This window comes from Falco cherrug, chromosome 13, assembly GCF_023634085.1.
Source record: "Falco cherrug isolate bFalChe1 chromosome 13, bFalChe1.pri, whole genome shotgun sequence".
In the NCBI taxonomy this organism is placed as follows: Eukaryota; Metazoa; Chordata; class Aves; order Falconiformes; family Falconidae; genus Falco; species Falco cherrug.
The window spans coordinates 13,523,150-13,542,008 of NC_073709.1; the positions used below are offsets into that span (position 1 = coordinate 13,523,150).

At 37.2% G+C, this 18,859-nt stretch overlaps 1 protein-coding gene across 6 annotated transcripts in view; it reads left to right on the plus strand.

Annotated features, from left to right (window-relative positions):
• The window catches only part of BIRC6 (baculoviral IAP repeat containing 6), a 183,177-nt gene that overhangs the window by 88,130 nt on the left and 76,188 nt on the right, over positions 1–18,859 (plus strand). For 5 of the 6 annotated variants that reach the window (XM_055726249.1, XM_055726253.1, XM_055726251.1 and 2 more), the window contains exons 46-55: positions 2,141–2,703; positions 5,690–5,865; positions 6,374–6,470; positions 6,653–6,847; positions 8,689–8,889; positions 9,511–9,790; positions 12,062–12,318; positions 13,510–13,618; positions 14,113–14,334; positions 17,330–18,110. In XM_055726249.1, coding sequence (XP_055582224.1) covers positions 2,141–2,703; positions 5,690–5,865; positions 6,374–6,470; positions 6,653–6,847; positions 8,689–8,889; positions 9,511–9,790; positions 12,062–12,318; positions 13,510–13,618; positions 14,113–14,334; positions 17,330–18,110 — 2,881 coding nt within the window. The remainder of the gene's footprint in view (positions 1–2,140; positions 2,704–5,689; positions 5,866–6,373; positions 6,471–6,652; positions 6,848–8,688; positions 8,890–9,510; positions 9,791–12,061; positions 12,319–13,509; positions 13,619–14,112; positions 14,335–17,329; positions 18,111–18,859) is intronic. The other variant, XM_055726252.1, reaches the window with a different exon arrangement.

An 18,859-nucleotide genomic window follows, 5' to 3' on the forward strand; every position in this document is an offset into this window, starting at 1 on the left:
TAAATTTAACTTTTTTTTTCCTTTCATGCTCTCTTTGTCTTCAAGATCTATGTGAGTGTCAATTACAATTAAGATGTGTATGTCTCGCCTTGTCATACTGTCAACTTATATATGGATGGAGATCATAGGTGTTGGGGCAGTACTGCCAGCGGGGCCTGGGCTGCTTCTGGCATGTGGAAGAGGGCGACTGGAATCCACACACAGCCTCGGTGTGAGAGGGGCAGTGAACAGAGGCATCAACAGTTGTTTGGACTGATCTTATCTAGAGCTAAGATACAAGCCTTGTTAAAGTAATCCTTGAAATAAGGGCACTGTGGAAGAGCTTACCTATTAAAAAGAGAAAAGTACACTGCGAGGCCTCGATTAATGAAAGTTCCTAAGAATTATTTGTAGATTGTGAAAATAATTTGCATGGCTTTTATAACATGGTAGGATTAAAATATGAAATTGCATAATCCTGTTTATGCAATATGTGTGTTCCTTGGGTTTTTTTCTTCTTTTCCTCACCTGACAGTGGAAAACCTCCTCTGCCCCACTGTCCTTCTGGGGCTTATTGATGTGTTTCCCCACTAGTGTAGAGAAATGCTGCTGGCCAGGGGAGAGATAAGAGCTTATGGCTTGTCTTCTACAGCTCTGCTCCTTCAAGGCTAGGTTGGTGGGCACAAGACTGTTGTACAGCAGTACACTGGAAATGTGACAATTGTTTGGTCTGAAGTAGCTTAGGAATTGCTGTTTATTTCTGGTATTGATGTTTTGCTCATCCCTAGACAAAGGCTTCCTACAAATAGGGATGAGCTTCCTCAGTTTCTGGCTTCCCAGTAGGTGGCACTTCGGTGTTACCTATTCTTTAACTGTACAGAAAACAGTTTCAGCCTTCTCTAAGAGAGTTTACTTCAGTAACTTCAATTGGATGGGTGGTGTTTTTCAGGTTACATTGATGATCAGTCGCTTAGACAAGAAATGTCATAATACAGTAAAATCATTATTTCACAGTGGTTCTTGGAATGTGTGTCTGCATGACATAATTTATTTGAATTAAGCTAATGAGACCACTGAAAGGATAGTTTTTGCAATGTGTTCGATTTTTCTGAGACAAATCAAAGGTGGGACTGAAATGTCATAAAATGGAAGCAAAATATCAGAAAATAGTTTAGATGGTAGTTATTGAAGTACACCATGTCTGGTCAAAGCATAAGATTGATTATGAAGAAAAGCAGTATTTGTTAGAACTAATTAAATGCCAAATATTTTCTTCATGGCTATGTCTATAAACTGGTTTGTTCTGTATTTAATTTTAAAATTTATAGTAAAATTAATCGGTGTCAAAAATACAGAGAAATATATGAAAAATCAGTAACTAATGCTTCAAGAATTAGCAGTTTTGTTTTAAACATACTGATTCAAAAGGTTTAATTTTGTAGCCTGCCAGTATACACATAAAAGCGCTTGGGAAGATAAAATTATCCCTGAAAGAGATCCTATAAGCACCAGCCTGTGGCAGTTTGAGTAACTTATCATGGTCTGATGTAGAGTTACTATTGAAATGGCTAAAACCTGACCATTCTTCATTCTACCTCAGGGGGCTGAAACAAAATCCAAAGCCAAAAAACTATGGGAAGAAAAAACACATCATAATTTCCTGTTAGAAAACAAATAATCTTAGTGATATTGAAGTATTAGATTACTTCCTCCCATGAAGTTTCCCTGCAAACAGGTGAAACTTTTCATCCACAACTGAACAGGACTGTATTCTAAGCCTATACCTACAAAATTAACTGGATTATATTTATTTTTTTAAAAAAAATATGGATCCTAGACCTTTTCAAAGGAACCTTTAATCCTTCATGGTATCAGGAAAGCAATAGCATGAGCAGGTCCTACAGACTGTGTAATGACCAGTATATTAAAAATTTAAGAATGCTTGACTTGTGAAAGATGTGATCTGTGCTTCAACACACATTTCTGAAAATGGCTGGATTTTTACTTATTGGAAGTCTAGTGTGCTTTTTGATTCTTAAAAATCAAGCCGCCAAAAAAAAAACCACTAACAGCCAAACCTATTTAACTTGTTAATATTGAACAATGAAATATCTGGAGGTTTTGTTTCTTTATTTTCTTTTTTTTTCTTTCTTTCTTTCAGGGGTGCTTTCCAGACAGGCCAGGGCCCCTTGGATGCACAAGTGAAACTCTTGGAATTTACCCTGGAACAGAATTTTGAAGTTGTATCAGTTAGCACTATTTCCGCAGTAATTGAGTCTATAACTTTCCTTGTACATCATTACATTACGTGTTCGGACAAAGTGATGTCTCGCAGCGGCTCAGACAGCTCCGTGGGCGCTCGAGCGTGTTTTGGAGGGCTTTTTGCCAATATTATCCGTCCAGGTGATGCTAAAGCAGTTTGTGGAGAAATGACAAGGGATCAACTTATGTTTGATTTGTTAAAGCTGGTCAACATTTTAGTTCAGCTGCCACTTTCCAGTAACCGAGAATATAGTGCCCGTGTTCCAGTAGCAAGCAGTACTACAGACAGTGTGTCTGATGAAGAAAAGGTTTCAGGAGGCAAAGATGGCAATGGAAGCAACCCTAATACTCAAGGATCAACTGCATATGTAGCAGACTTGGTGTTAGCCAACCAACAAATTATGAGCCAGATTTTGTCTGCACTTGGCCAGTGTAACAGCAGTGCTATGGCAATGATTATCGGTAAGTATTTTGTAAATAAAATGGAAGACCTTCTGGGGTGGTGCAACATTTAACACTTCTACAAACTCACTAATTAAGTATAGACATGAAAGAACGTATCACAGAAACGACAGGAAAAAAAGACTGATAACAAGTGAAGGGGGGATAGGTATGTGATAAAAAACTAATATGAGGTGGGAGACAGTACTTAGACATGAATGCGTTTTGCATTTGAATTTGCTGAATCTCAGAATGGTCCATGTTGAAAGGGGCCTCTAGAGACTGTCTAGTCCAACCTCACTGCACAAAGCAGGGTCATCTGAGAGGCAGATTTGCTTAGTACTTTGTCTGGTTGGGCATTTAATTCGCCAAGGGTGGAAACTCCTCAAACACTGCGGGCAACCTGTTACAGTGTTCAATTGTTCTTAAAGTAGAAAAGCCTTTTTCTCAACGTTTAAATGAAATTTCCTGTATTTCAATCTGTGCCCGTCACATGCCTTTTTTCATTAATTAGGATCAGTCTTTGGTTTGTTCTATAGACACATTACCTCAGTTGTTCTTTATCTGTTGCGTTATTTTCCTTTTTTTAATTGTTTCTGTAAAAGACAAGTTACAGCTGTGGCCTTTGCACAGAATACTTAAAATTTTCTATTCCTCTGTTTTACCAGAAATTGCATCAACAGCATATTCTGGGTGTTCCAGTCATACATTTGTGGGTGGGATCTTTTTACTGCCAACAAGTGAGGAAGCTGATGATACCTTGAACAGCAAAGTTGCTGTTTGTCAGATCTGTACCTAAGGTGCATTTTCTCAGAGAGACTCTCTTTATGTGACTTGCTTGTGACCCGTGATGATAACGTAGAGTTTATTTGCACAAATTAAACCACTGGCTGAAATAACATGGATGTTTGTGGCACGCGCAATAACTGGAAGAACATTTTGCAGGATGGGCAAAGAGCTTGCACTCAGTTTCAGGCATAGTAGTAAAACTTTGTTCTCTTTGTAGTGATTCTCTTGTTTTGAAGAAGTATCTCTGGCCTTTTCTGTGCTAGTCTCTTTTAAGCAGGTGTGAAAGTGTTAACCAGTGCTATTACCAGAGAGCAGTATGTTTTTGGGGTGAGAGCATGTGAATGTTAGACTTGTGGTTCATTTTGGCATAAAATCAATTGAGGAAAAAGTAGTCATCTCCAGTAGTCAAATTAAACAGCAGGCAGGATTTGACAAGCCTGAATTGCGCTGTTGGAACCTTCCTGAAATTAATTCCAGAACATCTCCTCCTTTACTCTGGGTGGTTGGTGTCATATTGACTGAAAGTTGTTTGTTCTGGGAATGATAGTTTGTTCTGAGTATGTGTTTCTTTGGACTGAAATTCAGATACTCTTCTCCTCAACTTTGATGTCTTTTTAAACCACCAATTTCTGTCCAGCAGTTGTTTTGCATTTTCAGAAAGGCTATTTGGAAAGATAGTGTTGTTTCAAAATGTTTTTTTCATTGAATTCAGGGGACAGGGCCAGCTGACCCTTCAGTGGATTGCTCTTCCCAATATGTATATTAATATGGGTTATTGAAACTAATTTGTATGTGTATTTTGGGAAGATGTAACACAGCTATTCATCATTTTCACTTCCTTCATGAAGAATTGTATTAAGCTCTCTTCAGCCAATTTCTATAAAGAAAACATTTCTCGAAGACTGCAGCCAAGGTCTTCGATCCAAAAATCTGTTATCAGCATATAGTAGTAAACATGTGATAACTAGTGCAGCATGCTAGCTACCCAGGGAAGATAAACAAGGGGTTTTCTGCAGATGTGTACTAATAAGTAGTGGCTCAAATTTTGTGCTAATAATGTTATTTTACTGCACCTGGCAGGTCAGCTGGTCCAGACCAGGATGGCCTTGAGTAATTCACTTGTCACATTACATTTGTTGGATTTTCTTTTATGACCATTTTGTCTATTAATTTCATTAGTTTTTTATGCTTTGTCATTGACACAGGCATACAATCATACAAGCAACAGTCTTCCCCTCCTATCTTACCTTCTCCTTGCCTCAAAGTCTTCACAGCAAACTCACCTTGGTTGGCTTAGGCTCCATCATTCATTCCATTTAACTTTTCTAGATAGTGCAGAGACTGAGTCTTAAGACTTTTCTTTGTCTCCATGCATCCAGTGCTTATCAAGATTATCTTTCTTGACAGCTTAAAGGTGATTAAAGTACTTCAGCTGTCAATTCTCTTGCCAAAATGTTTCTGTAAGGCATGTTCCAAAGATCATTTGAACACATTATTTTTTGTTGTTATTTGTCAGTATAGCTCCCGTTTCTCTAAATGGAAGGGGATTATTCCATTGATTCCTCCCACTCAAATCTAAAATCACTTTTAAAAGCTCTTCCAGCTTGATGCCATATGCTTTGTAAGACAGTTGTATTTATGGAGGTGATGTCTTCCTTGGGAAGACTGTTCTTTTGCTTTCCATCCTCAATTTCAGCAATGTGTGATCAGTATTGCTGAATATCAATACTCAATAAATACTCATTAATAAATCCTGAGACATAACACTGAGGAGAATTCCAGGAGAGATATTTCTGATAGGAATATATGTGTTAAACATTTGGGGATTTTTGGCTGACAAGTGTACTTCTATTATTATCTGAAAAAAATCTTTAATACCTGTTAGTTGCTTCTGGCTTGGAATGATTCTGATTCTTGTAGTTCTTACTTGATTTCCTTCGCTAATTACACACATTTCTATGGTCTTACCTAACTTGGGTTTCAATTCCCTGAGTTCCTGCATTAAGTCTTCCTATTTATACTGTAAAGAACATAGTATATATCTGGGAACAGTGATAGTAATTTATATGATCCTGAAAACTGGCCCATTTGTAGTTTGTGAAATCCATGTGAACATTTAACTGAGAAGAAGTTTAAATATCCTTGAGTTCTCTTATGTGCTGTAATGGTTTGTTAGATCTTGGTTTCTGACCTATCAACTGTTTCTGTTTTCACTAAGGTGCAAGTGGCTTACATCTCACTAAACATGAAAACTTTCACGGTGGCTTAGATGCAATATCAGTTGGAGATGGGTTGTTCACTATCCTGACCACGCTTAGTAAAAAAGCAACAACAGTGCAAGTGATGCTTCAGCCGATTCTTACCTACATGGCCTGTGGGTACATGGGAAGACAGGTAAGTTCCTTGCTGTGCTTCAAGGGAATTATAAATTAGTTGATACTGTAGTCAATAATAAACTTGGAAAACTAAACAGAAGTTAGGAAGCCTTCCTCCATTGGCCATGGTAGAGGGAGAGAGGGTTTGTATAAGGACATTTTGATATTCCAGTAAATGTTCCTGGCTAAAGGTTTGAAGATGGGTTGAATATTTTATTATGTGCAGGTGGGAAACACATTTATTGTGTTCATAGTAGTGGGTATTTAAAACGCTCAGTATTCTTATTTCCCTTCAGCTGCTTGCTGCTGGCAGTTTGATCTTTTCCTTACCACAAAGACTTCTCCTACATAAGGAGTGAAACACGCGGAACATGGTATTGCTGTTTTGTGGCGGAGAGGTCAACTGTGGTGGCATTTCCTCTCTGGGATTTTTGCCTACTAAAAGGGGAGGCTGAGAGCAGTCGTGCATATTTCTGTCATACTAATTTTGTATGAAACCATGTATTTCTTAACTGGCTTTCTTGTAGGGTTCTCTCGCCACTTGTCAGTTATCTGAGCCGCTGCTTTGGTTTATTTTACGAGTGTTGGATACAAGTGAGGCACTGAAGGCTTTCCATGATATGGGTAAGGATGTCTTTTAACTGCATTATGCAAAAGGTTTATTGTAGATTTTTTTGACACTTAAAGAAAGAGTATAGATGTGTGTCTGGAGGAGCAAATTTACTAAATAGGCCTTTGCTTGCTTAGAATCTGTTGCATGCTTCTGAACAGTGTTGGGTTTTTTTCCCCGTGCCCGCTATACACAGGTGGTGTTCAGCTTATTTGTAACAATATGGTAACGAGCACAAGAGCTATTGTTAACACAGCAAGAAGTATGGTTTCAACTATTATGAAATTTCTTGATTCTGGTCCCACCAAAGCAACAGACAGCAGTTTGAAAGCTAGAGTCCTAGCTTCTGAGCCTGATAATGCAGAAGGAATTCACAATTTTGCACCTTTGGGTAAGTAACACTACTTTCTTTTACATTAATATCCGCTTGTCATTTGAATCTTTATCAAGTTCTTAACAAAAACTATTGTGACGGTGTCAAATGATGCGGTACTATTAAATCTTCTAAACAGAGAGGTTGCTGGTGTTTCAAGACGATGTTGGGGGAGGAGGTTAGCCCCTCCTCCACAGGTAATAAGGCCTTGTGTGGATAGAGGAAAGAAGGAAAGGGAGTGATCTATATCTGATGTAGTCATGCATCAAGGTGGGCCCCTTCCTGCTCCCCTGGGTCAAGGGAATACCCAGTTCCAGCTGACCATCTACCACAGACACACTAAGGCTCACTGACTTCACTTACAGCACATCAGGTTAAATGGAGCTGTTAAGAGAAGCACAGCAAAGTTGGGTGACACAGAATGAGCCGGAGCTGTGTCCAACAGAGAAGCTGGAGCATAGGGCTGATGCTGCTCTCGCACCTGCACCTGATTGCATCAAACTTCTGTTAGAATTGCAATGCTGTTTTGGTATCAGTACAATGGCTGCCAGTTAACTAAAATGTATGTGTTTTAAGATGTAGATGTACTCTTCATATCTTACAAAGGCTCCTTTTCACTAGTAATGTCTTAATCTTTTCTGTTGCTGCCCACTAGCCTAGCGTAGTCTGTGAATGTATTCATACACTGTTTCTCACTGTCAAGAGGGAAGAAGGAAAGGATTATTTTTAAAATTTCTGGAAAAATTGTCAGACCAGAGAGAAATCTATTCAGACATGTCATTTAAATTTAAGAGTGTCAAAAATAGTGATTTTTTTTTTTTTTTTTAAAAAAAGCACCACAGAAAAAGATTTATTTGTCAGAATAGGGGCAGAATAGGGGGCCATTAGACGTCATCTACTTTGACCTTCGTGAATTCCTAAAAGGTAAAATTAAGAATCCTGCAAATGTTGGTACTTCATTACTTTGAGTAGTAAAAATCATAAGCATATATGGTGGTGAATTCTTGTATGCCTTATCTTCCAACTTGCAAAGTGCCCGAGTTCTTCATGTTTTGCTGTGAGTGCATCTATCTTAATTTTTTACTTTGTCAGTAGTGTGCTTTTGAAATTAACCTTCTGGTTGTTCTTAGTTACTACACTCTCATTCTCATTATGTAGTGTTCTCTGAGAAACGAACTTTATTCATTTGGGATGAAAGTCTATCAAAATATGTCCAGGAATTCATCTCCAGCTGCTACTAGGCATTCAGTCATAGGGCCAGGCTAGAGCTACTTTGAAGGGAAACACCTCAAGTACCTGTAGTTTGACCAGCACAAATCTGGTCTTGCTGTGCTATACTATTTACTAAGGAAGACATAGCCTAGATACTTCCTATTTCGCTCTTAAGTCATGCTAAGATTAAAAAAATAAGTAGCTTCTGTGATAAGGCTTTTTGATTGCAGACTTTGATTATAAAGTCATTGATGTTACCATTGTAATATTTGAACCTTTAAAGCCTTCATTATATTATCATTATATTAACTGTGCATTAACTGAGTTCAAGTTCTAAGCATACTGTTCAACCGGCACCTTTTTGGTTGGTTTGTTTTTGTAATGAACTCTCTTGATAGGAAGTTTAGGATTTTGGTATGTCCCCTAGCAAATTTTCGAGCACCTGCATATGTCAACTGCCAATGTAAAACAGGCTGAGTATAAGAAAAATACCTCAGCACTTGTCATTATTGATAACATCCCAAGTGTAATAAACCAAAACAGGTGAGATAACCAAAAAAAAGCATTACCCGCAGTTCAGGTTGTAAATTAATCTGGGTTTTATGGATAAACATTAATAATCGATGTTACTGGTGCTGTTTTTGAAGGTTCAATTACCTCAAGCAGCCCCACTGCCCAGCCGGCTGAAGTGCTGTTGCAGGCTACTCCTCCCCACAGGCGCGCTCGGTCTGCTGCATGGTCCTACATATTTTTACCTGAGGAAGCTTGGTGTGACCTCACGATTCACCTTCCCGCGGCTGTGCTGCTCAAGGAGATCCACATCCAGCCTCATCTGGCCTCTCTGGCAAGTAAGTAGATTCACTGACATGGATGCCGGTTTGAAAATTTGAAGGGTAGGATTTAGATGTGACACGGAGTATAATCAGAGGAGCTAAAGTGGAGAGGTTGTTTGAAATACCCCTGTGAAATAAGTTGAAAAACTTGTTCGTTGTACTTACCTTGAGAATGGAAGGCCTTGCTTCTGCCTGATTTCTTCTAGCTTAGCACATGTCTTGTGGCATCAATGTTAAAAACACCAAAAACCTGTGTCAAACTTCTCAGAACTTTCCCTAGTGAGAATGCGATATTGGTCAGGGGTCTTCAGGCAAAATGGTTTTGCTGGAATAAAGCATGAGATTTTCAGCTCTTACTGTTGTAGCCCTGCTAGGGAAATGTGGCATTTACACTGACAGGACGTTTTCTTCATCTTAAGTCTTTTAAACTAACTGTACACACCATGTATCAAAATGCTTACGCCTTTTTGCATATACCGTCGCACAGGTCAAATGCTCCGGCTGCAGTTCTGTAGTAGCGTTTGCCTACCATCATTTCAATCATCTCGTTCTGTATCTTTAACAGGTTTTAACACTTAAAATTCAAACCGGTACAGATTTTTAAATTATGTTGCACCTTCTTGTCTTACTCTGTAGCTTGCCCATCATCAGTATCTGTTGAAATAAGCGCAGATGGTGTCAATATGTTGCCTTTGTCAACTCCTGTTATCACAAGCGGTCTCACCTATATAAAAATCCAGCTGGTAAAAGCTGAAGTTGCCTCAGCTGTCTGCCTTCGCCTCCATCGCCCTCGGGATGCCAGTACACTCGGCCTTTCTCAGATCAAACTGTTAGGCCTCACTGCCTTCGGGAACACCTCGTCTGCAACCGTCAACAATCCGTTCCTTCCCTCGGAGGATCAGGTCTCTAAAACAAGGTAAGGTTCTAGTTTCAACGGCCAGAGGGATGTTCGTGCCAGGTCATGGGTTGGGGTGGTTTTATGATGTTTTCTGCTCTGAGTCAGACCTTTCAGTAGCAAACTGTATTCATGAGTACCTGTTTTTTGTAGTTGAGTTGTAGCAGTTGCAGAATCTATTTCAAATATCTTGGAAAACTTGCTTTTCCCCCCCTTATTTTCTTGTGCTTTTTTGGCCTTTTTTTTTTGGTTTTTTTTACAGAAGGCAGATGTAAGCAGATTTTAACCTGCCTGTGTAAAAGGGGATGTTTCACTATGGCAGTGATGAAAGGGTACAAAGCACAGGAAAGCATTTAGTGTTACGTTCTCTGTTTTTAATGGGTAGACAGTTGTCAAAAAAACTTGAAGTAGCAACATATTTCTTATCCCTACTGAAGTCAACAAAGTTACATAAGTATTGAAGCAGGAATAGAAACAGGACAATGGGATGTGTTGTGGAAGTCGTATCTAATATTGCTTTTTGCAAACACTTGAGAAATAGGAACTGAATGTTGTTACAATTCTGGCATATCAGCAAGATTCCTTTGCAAAAGCTTTTATTTGGCTAAGTGGCATCTTTAGTTTCGTACTCATTTTTAAAATAATAACAAATAAACCCATAAGGATTAAAAAAAAAAAAAAAGTGTTAGAGTCCTTCAACTTTAATTTAATGGGTGGGGTTTTGAGATTTCCCGATTCTGTAATTTAGCTTACTACATTGTAAAAATTCATTATTTTTTGAAATATTTAATCTTCGAACCTTAATTTTGAAAAGAGAGCCTGGGAAATTCTTTTCTTCTTTTGCTGGGAAAAAAATTGAGAGAATAAGTAAGTCTGGAGAACATTAATACTGTCCAGTGTATATTGGATAAAAGCTGTATAACTGAAATTGTTCTTTGATGTTGAAGAGCAGCAAAACAAATTTTCGTAGCCAAATTATACCGTTGTTATATTTGTACTTCAGAAAAGGTTATGTTAAAGTCACACAAAAGTAATCGGTATCTAAAGAAAGAAGGTGAGTGTATATTCTTAATGTCTGGAAGTCTTTCATTGTGGCTTTCAGCTTAGTTTTATAACTATCTCAGAGTAATGGTAGTAATATGATAGATGTATTCAATAAACGTAGATATAGTTTTAGTATAGACATTACAGAAAATTTGTTCTTGTCTAAAATGATAAATGTTTAGGAGTAAATGATTCCTGAAATAAAGTTGTAAACTATGCAAGTTTGCCCTTTTTTTGAGCTATGGGAGGAAGGTTAACTTGCTTTCACAGCTAACCTTGCTGGTTTAGAACTTGTCAGGGAAATGACGCCATTTATTTCACATGCAACTTAAGATTGCTGTCTCATTCATAATGCTAGTTTAAACAGCACTGTAGTGTATTTTTATAAATAAAGTCTAGCTTATCTGTTTCCAAATGGATTCAATTACAGTTTGCTTACTTTTCAAGATTTGTTTTTAAAAGGAATACAGAACAGTATTATTAAAGAACAAGACACATGGGAGAGATGCAGTGGCTAACACGTTTTTAATTTCTACACTTTTTGTGTGTGCTTTTAAAATCAGGTTCAGTAAGGTTCACTGTCATTTATTGTAGTTGTATATGACCCTAAAAGTTTGTAATGTCAGGGAAGCTGCGCAGGGGTATAATTGTAATGCCAAACACTATTGCAGAATATTGGCCTTACATGTGAATAAATCCAGTGGTGCCGAAATGAGGCAGTGTGATGTTTCATGTTTAACATTTATGTTTTGTCCAGCTCCTTTTAATTTAAAAAAACAAACAAACAAACCCTAACAAAACAAAGCAAAAATTAATCCCCAACCAAAAAAAATATTCCAAAAAACAACAACAAAAAACCCCCACACACAATACCACACCTGCCCTCTACCATCCCTCTGTATAAACACCCTCCCCTGCACCTTCTCCTCAGTAGGTTGGCCCTTTTGGAATAAATACGTATGTAAATCAAGAAATATGGAGAAACTTTAGTAATAAAACTTGCAGACTCTTAACTCTTCCTACACACAAACGCTTCCTTTCTTAAACCAATGATTACGACAACATTACTAGTGTATCTTACATTTTAGTCTTAAATTCAGTCATTCTAATTTGCTTTTCCAGATGATGTCTGATCATGTCATAGCAGTTTTCTTCAGTACTTGCCCTAGAATCTAATACTGGTAGTTACGTTATAGATTAAAATAATAAAGATGAGCTAATGTATCATTTTCTTGTTTTCCTTTTCAGTATCGGATGGTTAAGGTTACTACACCACTGCCTCACTCACATAAGTGATTTAGAAGGAATGATGGCTAGCGCTGCAGCACCCACTGCCAACCTGTTGCAGACATGTGCTGCTTTACTGATGTCACCTTACTGTGGTATGCATTCTCCAAATATTGAGGCTGTGCTCGTAAAAATTGGGCTTCAGTCCACCAGAATAGGCCTAAAATTGATTGACATTCTTCTAAGAAACTGCTCAGCATCAGGGAGTGATCCTGCAGGTGAGTGCAATGTTTTTCTTTTCAGATTTTGCTTAAAAATACTGCTCGTATAAATGAACAAGTATAGTAGAATTGTGTGTTACTTCTCTGATTCTGAATTTGGTTTGCCATTGTGTTTTGTTATGCTTCTAAGTATCATAATCTTCATATGTGGGTAGTTCTACAACAGTAAAGCAGTGCAACTAGGGTTGTTTTGATTTTTCTGTAGAACAGATAATTAGGTGAATGTTTTGAAGACACATTATTAGGGCATGCGATATATCCAAAGTGTGTCTTACTATAGATACTATGTCTAGATGTTTCAGGATAAAGAGCATCCATGACTAGTTTTAAGGAAAACAAATGCAGCAACATTTGGGCAGTAATCGTCTGTAGGACAGTATAAATTCTGAACGGCACCAAGTGTTGAAAAATATTTACAGGTGGAGGTACATAATCAAGACACTTGAACGACAAAGCCATGTCCCACAGAGACATTTTGCAGTAGCTTTTCTGCTAATGCGTTGGGGGTTTTGTATTAATGATTCCATACTACTTAGCTGTTTTCTGGTTTTTAAAATAAATAAAACTGAATTCATATTTTTCGTGTTTTGAGCTGGTGATACTAACAGAAAACACTCTTTTCAAAATGGCTTCCATGACTTATTTTGCCATGGGTTAATGGTTCAGTGTAACCTACTGTCTTTTGCTGGAACGCTGTTAGATAAGACAGTAGTTTCCTACAAGGTAGGAGGTGAACACAGTGAGTAGATGATAAATAGGAAATAATCTAAGGAGATCTTCAGCCTTAGTCTCATTGGTGGAAATTGGAGTTAAATAAGCTTCCATTTTGAAATAAATGTTTGCTTCTGTGAAGCATGAGGTTTGACAGTTACCTTGGAATTCGTCATGTCTTTGGAATATGTTGAAGGAAATCCTACTAGTTAAACTTTTTAAGTCCTGGATCTGACGAATGTTGCAATGATTTTTCATTTCATAGTAAGGCTGAACATTGCATTGAACATACAAAATGCACAGTTTTGGCATAGTGGTGAAAATTGCATCCTTATGTTAATGGCAAAACTCAATACAATGTTAATATTGCAATTCTGTAATAATTTCATTAGTACTCTTAAAAATATGTATGTAAGTACTTGTATTATTTCCCCTCCCCTTTTTTGTTTGTTTGTGTTTTTTTTTTAATGCGGCAAGATCTGAATAGCCCTTTACTGTTTGGAAGATTAAATGGTCTCTCTTCTGACTCCACAATAGACATTCTTTATCAGCTTGGAACAACTCAAGACCCTGGAACAAAAGATAGGTAATGTAATTTGGATTGTCATGTGGAAACATATACGACAATAATCTGCTAAATAGTGGCTTGATGTTACTGCACAAAACCAGACTTTTTGAAATCTGATAGTTATGAGATAGCATGAAAAATGCAGAAATCTAAAGAAGCTTTCCAGCTTTCCCTCCTAGCTCTTTGCATCCTTTGCAGAGAATGCTGTTCCTCTTTTTTGCTCTTATAAAAGTGATAATTCTGTTGTTTGTCTTCTGTCTCAAATACTTAGAACTTGGGTACCTGCTGTAGAAAGTTTACATTTGGCTGTCCAAAATGATAAGTGTTTTTAATTAATTTTTTTCCCTGTTCGTGGTTTAAGTCTTGAGAAAACATAGTTTAGGCTCATTCTTGAACTTTGCTTCAAAGGAAGAGATAAATGTGTAAATCCGACTACAAAAAGACAGCAAGATAATTTGGGTTTGAGTGTTTCTTTGACCCTTTATAATGTACCGTATCATCTTGCCTTCCAGAATTCAAGCATTGCTGAAATGGGTCAGTGATTCCGCAAGAGTTGCAGCTATGAAAAAAAGTGGCCGGGTCAGCTACATTTGTCCGAATAGCTCAACAAGAGAGTATGGTCTTTTGATGCCATCTCCTTCACATTTGCATTGCGTAGCAGCAATTTTGTGGCACAGTTATGAATTGCTTGTTGAATATGATTTACCAGCGTTGCTGGACAGAGAGCTGTTTGAGTGAGTAAAGTGAACTTTTCCGCCTCCTACTTTTTATAACTGAATTATTTTTGTTCACTGAAATGATACAACTTGAAGAATGCTCGTTGTGAAATTTTAGTGGAAATGGCCATCCCTGAAGCTGATTGTTAGAGTGATTACTTAAAAGGTATTTAAAAAGGTAGTTTTGTAGTTCTAAACTCAAAACTGCACTTCACATATTCCAGGTATAATTGTGTTTAAAAACAAAAATTTGAAACAAAACAGCAAATTCAAAAATGTAAAAGGTAAACCATTGGCGTGTTTTTGTTTGTGGTTTTTTTAAATGAATAACTCTAGGCTGTTCTTGTTGAAATTGTTTGCAGTAACTTCCACAGTACCTATAAATCATGATCTTCATTAGTATCCTGTTATGTAAGCATTATTTTATTACTTATGGTATCCAGTATCTATAACTGATAGCCAAGAGCTAGGGCATGGGAGGATTTTTTTTTTTTGGAGTTACCACTTTTGTTCTAGTTAGTCTGATTTGAAAGAAACAAAGCACCAAATCTTGAGTGACTCTTGAGCTGTGATTTGCTGGATGTTGCTGGATTCTAAAGAAGGATTCACCCTAAACACCAGATGTGTACTTTTAAGCAACTCCAGATTGAAAATATATGACCTGACATTGTTCATTTATGTTGCTTAACCATCTCTTCTGTTGAAACAAAACGAAAAAGAGAAGCCACATAGCTTTGTTTCACAACCACGATGGTATTATAGAAGCAGAGCTGTTAAATTCCTCTATCTAGTAAAGTGTCTTTCATTTGTACTGTTGAACACAATTCCAGTTAGTGAAAGGAACTTTGACAGCACATAATTTTGTTGTTGCCCTTAAGAAATGTTCCATCATCTTAAGAAACGTCATGCTGTCTCCTTTAGGCACAGTCAAACATTCGAACACTGGGAAATGTACAATTTACGGTTATTGGCATAAGCATACAGAGCTCTTGTGTGTGTGCAACATGACAGTCTTTAGATACACGACTACAAGCTAGACCTTTTCCAAAAATACTTCAGTGATGCTGTTATATAAATAATTGTTAATTCACTATAAGCTTGTTCATTTTGGTAATCAATTTAAGAATTTTAGATTGCAGGTCAATCAGTCTTTCAGCAATACATTTTAACAGAATTACATTTTCAGGATACATCTTAACATTTGAAAAGGAAGAACATTAATAAAACTACACTTCCAAAAATGGATAGCCCTTTTAGATTTATACTAATACAAAAGTGAATTTTAGAACTGAATTCCTGTCTTTTGGAGGGAGCATATGTTTTCATCACAGGACAAAAAGCAGGAATACTAATAAAACTATTGTACCTAGTTTGAGTATGCATGTTGCAGTATAGCCCTATTCCTCTACCTCCTGCCAAATCAAACTATAATTCATATCAACCAGCATCTGGAGAGAATTATAAAATACATTTTTAATAAATACGGAAGAATTATTGTCATACTTACATAGGTAAATAATTCTTCTAATGAAAATTACTTTTCATTTGTATTCCTTATCCTCTTTGATATTGTAACTTTTGAAATATTTTCATTGATTCCAGCTATAACTCCTGATTTCTCTTCCATGTGATATTTCGCTTTTTTCTTGGATGTATTTTCTCGTCATCCCCATTTTCCATTTCTGCTTTGGTTGATGGATACCGACTTATTACTTAGTTATTTTTTAATACCTAGTTGGAAAAGAATCTTGTTTTTCATAGAGCATGAACTTACCCAGAAATTTCTGGCAGAAGGATTCTGTGAATATATAGTTTGAGAAGAGTTTAAGTGTAACTTTGTGATACGTGGGCTTTGGGAAATTGTGACTCTCTTCCCAAAGTTATGGGTCATTTGGTCACTGAGCTGACTTTTTAGTGTTTCATTTTGGAGAGGGTTTTTTATCAGTCATTCACTGGACTGGTGATAAAGGTAACTTTTTATTAGACCCATGTTCTGTTCTAGACCCTTATACTAAGCATAGAATAACACTTCCATCCAGAAGATGTAGAAACAATCCTTGTCTTCAAATGGGACTGTGATATATGATGATACATCCAAACTTCTTTAAAAAGTGGCACGAAGCGTGCATTCACCTCTGTATGTAAAGGTTAAGATAACGTAACTCTATGGGGTCAAGGTACTGTGAATGCAGTTCAGAACATTGTGGGTTTTTTTAAATAATTCAGCTACTCTGAACAAGTCTGTATGAAAAAGTTATTTCAGTATTTGACAAATACTTCTGAAATTTAAGCTGAATAATACAAGCTAAATTAGCTTTTGCATTCATATGCCTTGGATTAGCATTCTGTGAGATAGTGTTTAGATGGAAGTGAGTTCAAAGGTGGGTGAGATTTTAATATCTCGAAAGAATAATTCTGTTGTCAACTCATGTCCAAAATTCAGGTTGAGTAACGATGGTGAGGGTAACATCATTCAACAAGATTGTTGCTGCTTTCATTGTTTTGCAACATCTTTAGGTAGAACTCAAATAAAGCATATTTTAAATTTTTTTTGAAAGCACATTAAAATACTTTAGTTCTTACAAAGGACTAAGAGAGCTTTGTGTAAATGAGTATGTGTGCACGCATGTCTGTGAGTCTAATATCTGCAGCTTGCTGAGTTGAAGGCACGAAAAAGTTGCAGTTGGGTCAAAAATGCATAAATTATGTGGTAACTGTCAAAAAACTGAAATTCTGTCTTTCATGTGCAGCATGCCAGAAAAGTCGGCTTACATCTATTTTAAATACACTATGATGAAAGAAATTTAAACATACAGTTGAGGAATGCCTTTTGTGTAATGAGTATCTTGCTGATACTGTGATCCAAAAGAGACTTTCAAGCTCAGCACAGTGTGTTTTACAACAGCTTCTGCAATAGTTAATCATAATCACGTAAAGTTGTTTTATGAACCAGTTAAGAAAAGGGAATATGAGTGGCAAACTGTGTGTTGACATGATTTTCTGTCTTCTGCAGGTCACTGTTTAACTGGTCCATGTCTCTTCCCTGCAACATGGTTTTGAAGAAGGCTGTTGATAGTTTGCTTTGCTCAATGTGCCACATCCACCCAAATTATTTTTCCTTACTCATGGGGTGGATGGGTATCACTCCTCCTCCAATGCAGTGTCAACACAGACTGTCCATGACTGATGACAGCAAAAAGCAGGACCTTAGTTCATCTTTAACAGATGACTCTAAAAACGCACAAGCCCCTCTTGCACTAACAGAGTCTCACCTGGCTACTCTTGCTGCCTCATCTCAGTCTCCTGAAGCTACCAAGCAATTATTGGACTCAGGTTTGCCTTCACTGCTTGTAAGAAGTCTTGCTAGTTTTTGCTTTAACCATACTTCTAGCTCTGACTGCACTGCACAATCAACGGATATCACCCAGGACAGGCTCAGGAGGCATCATGTTCCACAGCACTTTAATAAAATGCCTATCACAGCAGACCTGGTTGCTCCTGTTCTCAGGTTTTTGACAGAAGTTGGCAACAGCCATATGATGAAGGATTGGTTGGGTGGCTCTGAAGTCAATCCTTTGTGGACAGCACTTTTATTTCTGTTGTGCCATTCTGGTGCTACTTCTGGAGGACACAATGTGACGGCACAACAGGCTAGTGCAAGATCTAGCTTGCTTTCTTCAACTGTAACAACAGGGTTGACCACTCAGCAGCGGACAGCAATTGAAAATGCAACGGTTGCGTTCTTCTTGCAATGCATCTCTTGCCATCCTAATAACCAGAGACTTATGGCACAGGTGAGAGAGAAAAAAAAATAAGATTTTAATTTCTTTATTAATAACTACAGCCAACATGCAAAACTTCTTACTTTTTTATACCTTTCTTTCAAATAACTTTTTTTTTTTTTGTCATTGACTGGAAAAAATTTATATTAAAATTGTTAGCTTGTTAGTCTGACTTTAAAAAATGTTTTGGCATGGCCATCCAGTCCTACGTATAGTTTTGTATTCTTCTTGGTTTAGAGGAATAAACTTTAAACCAAAATCCAAAGTACTGTATTTAGTTGGATAGGTCTAAAATCTTCTGAAATGGAATTTGAAAATCAAGCTTCATACACATCTTCTATGTTAGTAACTTGAGATTTCCAGGTAAATTTGCTTGTGCAACCATGTACCCTGTGCAGTCTGTGACCAGGGAAATGTGGGCTGTTGCAGAATATGGCTTTGCGTTTGACGTTCTAGTGCAAATTCAGGTATTTTTCTCACATTTGTTAACCTTGCAGACCTAGCTGGATAAAAGTGTAATTAAGAAATGATTTTTCAACATTAAGAATGACAGTGTCCTGGGAACAGGTGGACTTCAGTAAAAAAATTTGGTACCATTCTCTGTTAATGGCTGGTAGTAACACTGCATTATGCAGTGGGAATTTTTTGCTTTAGGAAAAGCTATTTTTTAAATACTTTTTATCTTCATTTTTTTATCTTTTTGAATGGTCTATGCATTTACAATTACTTTGATGCTGTAGTCAGTTTTTTTCATTTAAAAA